We start from the raw sequence: 11838 nt of genomic DNA on the forward strand, positions 1-11838 counted from the left end.
AAAAACGAAAAAAATTAAGTTGAAAAAAATAGAAAAAAAAAAAAGAAGCATATAACTAACCTCCATCTGTTACTGTTCCTTGTGAAGCAGTGCAATTATTCTGAACTTTCCCTTGAGATACCTTAATTTAGTCATTAATTAAGTTTAGATTAGACTTTAGAATGAATTACATGTTAAAAATAAAAAAAATATCATCAAAATTCCTAATTTAGTAATTTTAGAGAATTTGATTTTGATTCACACACAATTTATTCAACCAATTTCGTTTTTTAGATGATTATTTTTGTCAATAGTAATTTTTTTTATCTAAAATTTTATCAAAAAATAAAAGCAATATCAGAAATATGGGTTGAAATTATTGGGTTAAAATTAAGGTTTTTTATTAGTTAAAACTCCTTTTTTTTTTAGTTTATTGTCTAATTTATTTTAGACCTACTATTAACTTGTTCCGGCAAATATTAACCCATAAAAGATAAAACGAAATACATAAATATTTAGGAAATAATAGAGACCAAAATAAAATATCTTAAATTTTAAAATAATATGACAAAAATTCCAAAGAACTAAACAAAAAAATATATAAATTTGCTAGAAATTTAAAACTTATTTTAACTAAAATCATATATAAAAAATAACAAGAAGGACATTACAACTTTACAATGTTGCTTACCTCAATAGTATTATTCTTTTCTTCTTCTCCTCCTCCTGAGTTCTCATGTGTCATATTTTGGACTATTCCTCTTCCTTCCAATTCCATGCTATGATTATTATTATTATCATTATCATTCTGATATCTTCCTTCTAATAATACTTTTTGAAACCCCTCAAAAGGAAGAAAATTGTTTGAGATTTTGCACATTGAGGTAGTAGTGATGAAAACCAAAGGGATGACTATGAAAAGCACAAGTAGAAGCTTTGAAACTTTTTTGTTACTCAACCCCATGTTGTCAATTGCATCATCAAGTATTTCCATGGCCCTTAAATTAGATATTTACTGCCAAAAATAATAATCAACTTCAACATCTCATGACCAACCAGTAATGAATTTCAGCTCATTTAATTAAAAAAAAAAAAGAAAAAGAAAAAAAAAATACCTTGTGGGAGAAAATATTCAGGGGTTCTGTACAGAGGCACCACAAAGACAGTATTTTTTTGGGGGGTATAATCAGAGACAACCTTGTTAAAATACATAAGTTTCTAGATTCAACTTTTTTCTCTTTGTTTTTTCCCCCTTTGAATAGGCTTAGCATAATTTGAGGCTAAGCAATTCAGATTGTGTGTTTTAAGAAGGTATCAATTACTTTCTTGAAATGTTCATTGAGAATCATATCCTCACTAAAAATGCCAAGACTATTAAGTATATCATATTATCAATACAAATAATCTAATTGATATCTATAGTGTGAAAGGAGTACAAATATATTGATATTTATTTTATAATAAACAGAGGACTAATAATGTCTTTAAAAAAAATAACATATCTATTTATGAAAAATCGTCACAAAAATAATCAACCATTTTTGGAGTAAAACTCTACCTGTTTTGGTAGGATTTATGATAAATAAGGAGTCGTTGATAAAAGTTATATGAAAACTAAAAAAATATAGAAGGTTTCATTAATCATTGTTCAAAATTACATTGTTTCTATATTCATGTGACAGTAAAGGAATACACATCACTGTAAATAACAAAATGAATGAGCAATTTTATTTCGTTTCGTATCATCTATTGACAGAAAGACATACATGTCCATAATTTATTATCGGAAAAAATTTAATTAAGATTTAAAAAAAATTAATTACTTAATTAGTCCAAAATTAAAATTTTTTAAAATATAATTGTTATTTTACTCAAGAAAAATATAATAGGATTATGTGAGAATGAATACAAAAGATCCGACCATCAATCAACACAATTAAAAAAAAAAGGAGATTTCAATGATAAGAAAATAACAAAAACATTACATTCAGAAATGATAAGGCTCTAGTGGCTATAAATTTTTCAACGTGTTTTTTGGTCTCATCGAAAATTTTTGGTGGTGATAGTATCTTTCCTAATTTGCGAGATCCTTGATATTATACATTCTTTTTAATTTCATAATATATTTTTAATTTCAACATGAATATATGTGATACATTGATAACAAACAAATAATAGTAACTGATTATGAAAAATATACCTTTTTTCATATAAAATTATGAGCAATATACTATACATTTTGAAGTCTCTACATCTAAGGAGATCTTTTCTACTAGTAAGCAAACAAATAATAGTAACTGATTATGAAAAATATACCTTTTTTTATATAAAATTATGAGCAATATACTATACATTTTGAAGTCTCTAGATCTAAGGAGATCTTTTTTACTAGTAATTTATTATATAAAAGTCAGGATCGGATATGGTTTTAATTTCTGTATGATTATATACATATTTTCTTTAAATAATAATATGTGTAGATTTTTATAATTCCGAATAAAGTTGCACAAACAGGTTTACACACACATAGATTAATTGAGGAGATAATATTCAATTTAATCCATCAACTTATATGCGAGTCTTAATTTAGTCTTTAAAGTTTCAATTGCCTCTATTTAGTCTTTAAACTTTGCGAATGTGACTCACATTAATCTATAAGCTAATTTTCGATACAAAAACGTTAACGAAACGCTGATGTGGACAACCAAATATCACGTTGATTCTGTAAAATGACGTCATTTTTGTTTTGACATTTTAATAGTCTAAAAAAAATATCTTAAGTAGTATTTATTGAAACTTTTTTCCTAAAATACGTGTTCTGACGCCGTTTTTGGACTATTTAAGCGTTAAAACCAAAGCGATATCGTTTTACAAGTTTCAGTATGACATTTGGTTGTCCATGTCAGGGTTTTGTTAACGTTTTTGTGCCGGAAATTGTCCCAAGAACTAACATGAGTCATGTTTATAAAGTTTGCGAACTAAAGAAAGACAATTGTGATATCATGAGAAAAATAGCAAGAAGACTTGAGTGATATCTGAAAAATAAATAAACAGTATAGCACGTGTGAAGGTTGTGATGGCATGCATACATTGCAGGGACAATAATCCTAACTACCATAACGGTCTAAACTACCTAGATCTACTCCAAAAACCAAACCAGACCACCTTAATTCCAATTTCTTTATCAGCACAAACAAAAACATTCTCTCTTTATTCATCAATCTGCATCTTATGTTATTGCTCTCTTTATTCTTCAAATCAAAGCCTTAAAAATTCTCATCAGTAAGTCTTCCTCTATTTTTTTAACCTTCCTAATTTAATGTTGTTTCAATTGTGCATTTCAACATTGCATTTACATGATTATGTATATACCTCTCCTTTAATATGAACATAGAAATTAGGGATCTTTGAAGGGAAAAAATAAAATAAAATTAAACAATCATTCTTAGAAATTAGCATTATGATGATCAAATCAATAAGAACACAAACCAATGAACATTAGATAGGTTTCAAGCCTTGGATGAATAAGCAATTACATTGTTTCCTAAGGATCATTTGTCACCCTTTTTTTTTTCATAATTAAGGCAGACCGAGTTTGATGGATAGGCTAAGATCGATCTTCCATGTTGGTGGCCGCGCAAGGAAGAATCCGTCGCAATCCTTTAGGCTAGGAGTGAAGAAAGGATCAGCAGGACTCAGAACATTTGGAAGGTCACTGAAAACTGGTGTAACTACTTGGGCAGTGTTCCCTGAAGATCTCAAAGTTTCAGAGAAGAAAGTGTTTGATCCTCAAGACAAGCACCTTCTCCATTGGAACAAGTTCTTTGAGATCCTCTGCATTTTTTCAGTAGCTGTTGACCCTTTCTTCTTCTATCTCCCTTACTTCAACGTCAAGTCATTCTGCCTCGCCATAGATAGCACGCTGGCGAATTTTACAGCAGCACTGAGGACTGTGTTGGATTTTATCTATCTCCTGCGCATAAGCTTTCAGTTCCGAACTGCTTATATCGCGCCTTCATCTCGTGTGTTTGGAAGAGGTGAACTTGTCATAGATCCTGCAAAGATTGCCAGTAGATATTTACAGCGATATTTCGTTATCGACTTCATGTCTGTGTTTCCTGTGCCACAGGTTTGAAAACCATGCCTTTTGAATTGTCAAGGGCTACTGAACAAAACTTCTAACTTCAATACAAGTTGATGATGATTTTAGTTAGATATGGTTCATTTTCTACATGTTTCTAATGCAGATTATAGTGTGGAAATATCTATACAAAACAAGACATTCAGAGGTATTGAGTACAAAAACAGCACTGTTGAGAACTGTGATCCTGCAATATTTTCCAAGATTTCTAAGGTTTCTTCCATTAGCATCGGAAGTTAAAAAGACAGCTGGTGTTTTTGCAGAAAATGCACTGCTTGGAGCCATTTACTATTTGATTTGGTTTATGCTAGCTAGTCATGTAAGTGCATGTTGCATGATTGAACCTTCTTATTATTCTTTAGGGTCCTCATTTAATCATCATATGTACTTTTAATTAATTAGAGATGTCTTGTTTATAGCAAGAATCACCAAAAGTATCACCACTAATCTCTACTAGCCTACTAAATCAAGAATTTGTCACCATATAGAGGACAAAGTCGTCCAATATTTGAAAATGATGAATTCATCTCTCACCATTCAAAAAATGGTGACGAATTAGTCCTTTCATACTAAATCCATCCATAAATCCAAGGATTCAACTCAAAAGTGCAACATTTCAACTGTTTATGAGAAAAAAAAAGGTTTAGGATTTTATAAACTAAAAACAGAGGCATAATGACTGATACGTCGTAAACTGACAGTGTAAAAAGTTTTACTAAGAACATTCTTCTACTTTGTTCCAGATAACTGGCTCCGTTTGGTACTTACTTGCCATAGAACGCAATGACACATGTTGGAACAATGTTTGTCTTGAAGATAATAGATGTAACAGTCATTTCTTGTACTGTGGAAGTACCAATAAGCACATCCCAGGGTTTGATGCTTGGAAAAATGTCAGTGAGGAAGTTCTTGTAAAGAAGTGCTTTGTTGATGGTGAGTTCAATTATGGAATCTTTGCTCAAGCAATCAAGAGTGGTATTGTTGCTTCTGTTGAAGTCTTTCCTAAGTTCTGTTACTGTTTATGGTGGGGCCTTCAAAATCTGAGGTAAATTGTTGCACTGCCTACACTATATAACTAGCAAAAGCAGTAGGCAATGACGAATTCAGAAAATTTAGATAGTATATATATGCGCCATCTTGGCACAAATTGTCCTGCATTAGTGGCTAACTCTGTGGTTTGAACCTATGATCTTGTTATCTTAGTGTAAGGTCAAATGTAATAAATAATGGTGGATAAATATGCACTTACAATTGTATTATCTTAAAGATTTTCCAAATCTCAGTAGGGACTCCCCTGTAAAGTTAAAATAAGTAACCTAAGGGATATCCATATAGGCATAACAAATCAAGGGAATGTCATATGTAATATAATTTAACATTGGAGAAAATCATTGCAATTTAAATATGCATTGGCAAATTTTTAACAAGCTTGAGCTTCCTTCTGTTTTGTGTTTGACAGTACAATTGGCCAAGGGCTTTCAACCAGCACCTACAGTAAAGAGGTGTGGTTTTCCATAGCAATAGCTGTTATGGGTCTCATCCTTTTCGCACTTCTGATTGGAAACATGCAGGTGAACAAACAGCAAGCACTATTGATATTCAATTTATTGAGGATGCTTATTGATCTGCAAATTTGTGAGACATAAAACTAGTTTTCCTTGGAAATGATACATGGCTTAAGTTTGATCTACTCTTGTTTTTACTCCTTTGTTTGACTTGATATGTCAAGACATTTGTATTATGTCATGAAAATTCGACAAAGTTTTATGTTAGCTGTCAAAGGCCTAGCACAATCCTCCTCTTTTATCCAAGCTTGGGATTGGGACCGACTATATAACATAGGCAGAGTTGGGTTTAGTAACTGTTACATGGTCTCTACAAACTTCGGTATTAGTTTCAAGTTTTTTATATGATTTAAGATTCTATATATACTTGGTGTCTAATTCAAATTGGAGGAGTTTCAATTCCATGCACTTTTTTTGTTCCCTAGAAAATAGTTCACTATGGTTTTCATCATAACCACCCTTGGACTCAGGTACTTCATCTTAGTTCATCCATATCACTCACAATAACCACAAACCTCATTCTATCATTCTATGTTTCTCTTCCATGTGAAATGACTGGAGCAGCAGTTCGTGTTTATTTGCTTAACTTAAACTGTTAGCAGATGATCTTTTGAAATGTTCAATAGATGAATCAAAACATCTTTATGCTTTAGGACACTAAAACACTTCATGTTCATCTCATAAAACCAAACGTACTTTAAAAAATTTGCATGCCAAGTTCTAATCTTTGTGTCATCGTGGAAATGAACAGACATACCTTGACTCAATGTCGGTTCATCTTGACGAAATGAGGCTATGATCAATACAAGTGGCTGAATACCCGAGGCGTGGACGAAGAGAGCTTGATGAAGAGCCTTCCAAAAGATTTAAGGAGAGACATCAAACGGCATCTTTGTTTGAATCTGGTTAAAAGGGTGAGTCTTAAGAATACTAACTTGTGCTTTCTGAGATGTTATGTTATAAATAATTCAGAATCTAAGAATTTATCTTCATTTTCTCATCGGTCTTCCTATGCATGGGAAATATGTATATTCAGGTTCCTCTCTTTGCTAACATGGAGGAACGCCTGCTCGATGCTATATGCGAGCGACTGAAACCTACTCTGTATACAGAGGGCACTGACATAGTTAGGGAAGGAGACCCTGTCAACGAGATGCTCTTCATCATCCGTGGACGCCTAGAGAGTGTCACCACAGATGGTGGAAGGAGTGGATTCTTTAACAGAGGGCTTCTCAAAGAAGGAGACTTCTGTGGTGAGGAGCTACTAACATGGGCACTAGATCCAAAAGCTGCAGCAAACTTGCCATCATCTACTAGGACAGTGAAGGCCATAAATGAGGTCGAGGCATTCGCATTGGAAGCTGAGGAGCTTAAGTTTGTCGCTTCGCAGTTTAGATACATTCATAGTAGGCAGGTTCAGCATACCTTCAGATTCTACTCACAGCAATGGAGGACATGGGCCGCTATCTACATTCAAGCCGCGTGGAGGAGGTATATGAGGAGGAAACACACCATGCAAAGAAGGCAGGAGGAAGAGTATTATTATGATTCTGATGACAGTGGTGGTGATTCTGCAAAGGCCTTGGTTAAACGTTCCTCAAGTTCATCTAGCTTTGCCACAACCATGTATGCTTCACGCTTTGCCGCGAATGTACTTCACGGTCATAGGCTTCGTGAAGCAGGTAGTTCCACTAGTCTAGGAAGAATTCAAAAACCGTCTGAACCTGACTTCAGTCATTATGGTCCAAAGTGACCTCTATCTTTTTCTTTTCTGTTTGTAGAAAATGGGGACCAATTGCAGTCTCTCAGTGCAAGACTTCTTGCATTTGTAAAGTGCTGTAAACATGTTAGTTTAACAAAGTCTGGCATGTGAAATTTTGGCAAAAAATCTGCACCAATATATGATTAGGCTTCCTAGTATATCAGAGGAGAAACCTTACAACCAATATGGCAATATCAAACTCTTGTCATAATTATAAACAAAAGATAAAAACTTTAAATGGTAATAGTCACAAGAAATGAAGACTATAGTGTTGCTTGTGCAGATTGAATAAATACAAGTACATTTCTAATCGTCATCTATTTGTTATGCATGTTAGCAAATCAAACTATGGGATTACACAGACAATAAATGCAACAAGATTCCATGAAGTTAAATCCTCTCATGTTTGAAGCAAACATATCTGGTTAGAGCAAATTTTTTTATTCTAAGTATGAGAGGATCCAAATCAATTCCGCAAGATAGAGAGATTAATGGTCTTTTCAGGGATATGATGGGTTTCTTTAACCTTTTATCAATCTAATTGCTGGTATACTTTGGTGGATTCCCACAATTTGATTTGTTACAATTGGGTTTGGAAATTCCATCTGATATTTGTTTGCAACAATTCAACTATAAATGCCACAAATGGGTCACATTGGTTTCAAACTGAACAGAAAATTGGGAATATTACATAAAACTTACATTAAAATTAAAAAAAAAAAAAAAAAACAGAGAGAATCTCTTATAGTAGTTTTACAGTGTAGTGATCAGCTCCTCCATGCAGAAGATGCTTCCAAATCAAAATCTTCTTCCCACCATGTGCTTGCCTGCAATATCAAATGAGGCAGGTAAAAGATTTCAGGCATGTTTGACAAAAGTTTCTTTATAATTGAAAAAACTAAAAGTTGATTTTTCTTATATGCTACTATCTTCAGCTCCAACAAAAAAAAAAAAAGCTTAAAACTCGCAAAATCCTGATTATTTCTAAAATTTATCCAAATATGTGAAACCTGGCTTTCTTATACAGTATTTTGGCAAAATAAGTTGAATAAAAGCACCCTTATATGTGAATAAGAGACGCGCCAACAAACAAGCAACAAGCATAAACAAAAACATAGACTGATAAACTAACAAAATAGAACACCTTGTAGCCTCTTCGAAGAAATTCTAGAGAGCTTCCCTCCTCTTCTTGAAGTCCCAAGACTCTCAACAACTCTTCTTTGGCCTACATCAGTTTAAAAGTTAATATCAAAGTGTTTACAGTTTAAAAAGTGAAAAGAGTTAAAGATGGTGTATTTACTTCACCAAGGGTGAAGCGGATTGCGCTTTCTGCTATGCAAGCGTAAGAACCATCTGCTTGCTTAAGCATCACCTGCCAAGGACCTGAACAACAAACTATTAAGTAACAATTTAGTGCACTGGTTATATACTAAGATCAAAATACCATATAGCCATACCTGGATACTGGCGGAACACTGCTCCACTGTAATTGACAATATAAGGTGCTATTGCAACTGTCTTAAAAACATAAAAAGAAAACAATCAATACCAATTATTTGAGAAAATGATCAGGTAAAAACAATTCAATAAAGAAGAGGCACCTTTGAATACTCTCTGATTCTAATGTAGAATACCGGAGTAAATTGTGAAAGGAAACGGTAATGCAAATCTTTGGGAGGGAAGCCCAAAAGGCCTAAATCGGCACTGTAAATTCAATACTAACTCTGTCAAAAATAATTATATTAAAACTATGGATTTAGGCACAGCAACATGTATGTATATATAAAGAGAATATACCGTAGTGTGTCTAGTTCAAGATTAAATAGAAGTGTTGGTGTAGACACGGCAAATTTTTCCTGCAAAATTCAAGAGGTAACAATATATAAAATACATTAAAGTAACTACCACCTACATGAAACGAGTCAGAAATATAACCTGATCAATAGCTAATAATTAAGAATTTAAGAATTGCTTATACAGCCAACAAAGGCCATCAAAATCTAGATTTGGAAGAAAATAGTATACAAAAAAGAGTGATACATGCTGTCCCAAAATCAAATGAAAGGATTCAAGCTTTATATTCCATTGCATATTATCACCAAAGAAAAAAACTAAATATTTTCTGAATGGATAAGCCAACAACAACCCAATGCAAATAAAGAATAGCGAAATTTCATAAGCACATCAAATATTAAAAGTGAAAAGAGGTTCAAGAAACATTCCAAATGGCAGAGACACCATACCACATACTTCTCTATATTTGCAAGTTCACGCGTACTGCAGTTAAGGAATATGTAGAGTGATGGAGGCTCATTAGACTTCCATCTATCTGCAATTCAAGTATCAAGTCATCGTGCATTATTATTAATTTTGAATTTTTGATATATTCTCATCCCTAAGTTTCGAACATGATAATTTGGAAAAAGTTATTAACTTAGTACAATATCCTAGTGCCATTTTCCCCAAAGAACAAACCTTCATTTTCATCTTCAAAATCAAAATCAAGGGTGTTCCTAACGGACCGGAAAAATGAAGTCATAGGTCCAGCAGGGACATCATCTAAGGAACCAATGGTAATGCCATCAATCTGAATTCACAACAAAAATGACACTTCAAAATAAGAAAGATGCAGGAAAATAAGATAAATCCATTAGAAAGATGGGGAAAAAATCATAATAAGTGTATTTTCATTACCGAATCCAGAGCTGATTTGAACAACTCGGAGGCTCTGCGCTTTTCTGGCTTATCAGGGAAGACCTACAATCGGGAACATATATCATAAGATCTTCTCCAGAAAAACAGAAGGTAAAAATTTATTCACGAGAATAAATATTTCTTCTAAGTAAGGATGGGACGAAAATAATGCGTCTTCTTACTAAGCAAGCTCGGGTCTCCTGTTTCTCCTGGAGCTTTTTCACAACAGCCAATGCGAGTTGAATGTTGGCATCAATGAACTCATCTGAAGATCCCTTGAAATATTTAGGAATTTGAGACAATTATGTGCAATGTTTTGAGACGCATGCCTCACAAAGGTCAAGTAACCGTGAATTAGAACAATGTCTCTTGAAGCATGAAATTGATGTTAGCCTAACATAAAGCATAGACATGAAAATCAACTAAACGGACTTATATGTCGACACACATGAACTGTGCTCACAACCAATAAGAAATAAATGTCATTTTAGATCAGAATTCAAGTTAGCCGTGCGCCATATCTTAAAATGTTATGTTATTGATTGTGACAATATCCGCAAGTGCATCTAAGAATCTGAAGCTAAGTACTAATGAAGAAGAAGTAAAAGTTGACAAGTTAAGGCACTCTCAACTATCATTAATAGCACTACAATGGAAAAGTTGCAGCTACATATAATGAAGGGCCAAAACTGACAAACATTAGTCACTTCATAACATTTGTTTCATGATAGCAAAGAATAGTACCTTATAAGAACTTATGTTGCTGGGCAAGGGCCTGCATACACAACCCAAGGGAACAAAAGTCAGGAAGAGAATTACAGCAATAAAAGCCACACCTAAAAGCTCAATTGTTAATTGGAATCCTGAAGAGTTATAGGTTAACAACATAGGAAAAGAAGATAATAATAGTATCTAGTGTCCAAACAAGAAACTAAACCATTTCCAAAATAGCAATATGATGCTAACTGTCACACAGGAACATAGAAACCATGTAAAGCATTGCATTAACCATTGAAAAATCAATAATAAGCTTTACTTGAACAATAAATAAAAACGACTATCTTAAAGACAAAGTATCACTATGCATGGACGAAGACTATTATAAGTTACAAATTACAACAAAGTTTCTAGCTTTTATTCAAAGTTGAAGCTTTTTAGAAATTGTGAAAAAAGAAATGCAAAAAGAGATGTACGGGAAATCGATCTCGAGGCGAATTTTGGCGTCTTGGAGAGCAAAAGCGAGGGAATTGGCTGCATCAGTGACGAGAACTTCGTATGATTTGGGCTTGTAAACGGAAACACCTGCCTTTGGATCATAACCTAATTCTGATGAAGATGAAGATGAAGCTTCTTCCTTAGCAAGGCTTTGGATTCTGGTGGTGGTGGAAGTAGTGAGCTTGAATGGGAATAAGGGGTTTCTGAGAGAATGTGAGGTTGAAGAAGAAGAAGAAGATGAAGATGAAGAAGAAGAAGAAGAAGAAGAAGAAGAGAAGAGAGGAGTGAAGAGTTTGTGAGGTGGAGAAGAGATGGAAGAAGCGCAGAGAAGAAGCATTGTCACACAACACCCCAATTACGTATGGATTATTATGGATACCAATATTAAATGTTAAATATTAAAAAATACAAGCCAAAAAAAATATCCATTATGCTAAATAGTTTTTTTTTTTTTTTCCTTCTTCTACTGTTTTTCCAATTTG

The 11838-nt window shown here is 33.3% G+C and overlaps 3 protein-coding genes across 3 annotated transcripts in view; 1 reads left to right on the plus strand and 2 right to left on the minus strand.

Annotated features, from left to right (window-relative positions):
* Positions 1-1364, minus strand: part of LOC107617191 (probable fucosyltransferase 8) — a 3788-nt gene extending 2424 nt beyond the window's left edge. Inside the window, exons 1-3 of the mRNA XM_016318955.2 lie at positions 1095-1364; positions 671-994; positions 61-121 (exon numbers count right to left, since the gene is read on the minus strand). Of these exons, the coding sequence (XP_016174441.1) occupies positions 61-121; positions 671-973 (364 nt within the window). The 5' untranslated portion in view covers positions 974-994; positions 1095-1364. The remainder of the gene's footprint in view (positions 1-60; positions 122-670; positions 995-1094) is intronic.
* Positions 3568-8176, plus strand: LOC107617200 (putative cyclic nucleotide-gated ion channel 8). Its single transcript, XM_016318962.2, is given in 7 exon segments — positions 3568-4108; positions 4227-4439; positions 4864-5165; positions 5580-5691; positions 6437-6477; positions 6479-6599; positions 6722-8176. Coding segments are annotated over 7 exon segments (2037 nt in total). The 5' UTR covers positions 3568-3577; the 3' UTR covers positions 7439-8176.
* On the minus strand, positions 7964-11721 carry LOC107617195 (protein LOW PSII ACCUMULATION 3, chloroplastic). The gene is made up of 12 exons (XM_016318959.2): positions 11335-11721; positions 10886-10916; positions 10324-10416; positions 10142-10204; positions 9923-10034; positions 9691-9776; positions 9245-9303; positions 9049-9151; positions 8905-8965; positions 8748-8830; positions 8592-8672; positions 7964-8274 (listed from the first exon to the last, which is right to left on the minus strand). The coding sequence occupies exons 1-12, from the start codon at positions 11691-11693 to the stop codon at positions 8215-8217; spliced, it is 1191 nt and encodes a 396-aa protein (XP_016174445.1). The 5' UTR covers positions 11694-11721; the 3' UTR covers positions 7964-8214.

This window comes from Arachis ipaensis, chromosome B09 (assembly GCF_000816755.2).
Source record: "Arachis ipaensis cultivar K30076 chromosome B09, Araip1.1, whole genome shotgun sequence".
Taxonomy (NCBI): Eukaryota; Viridiplantae; Streptophyta; class Magnoliopsida; order Fabales; family Fabaceae; genus Arachis; species Arachis ipaensis.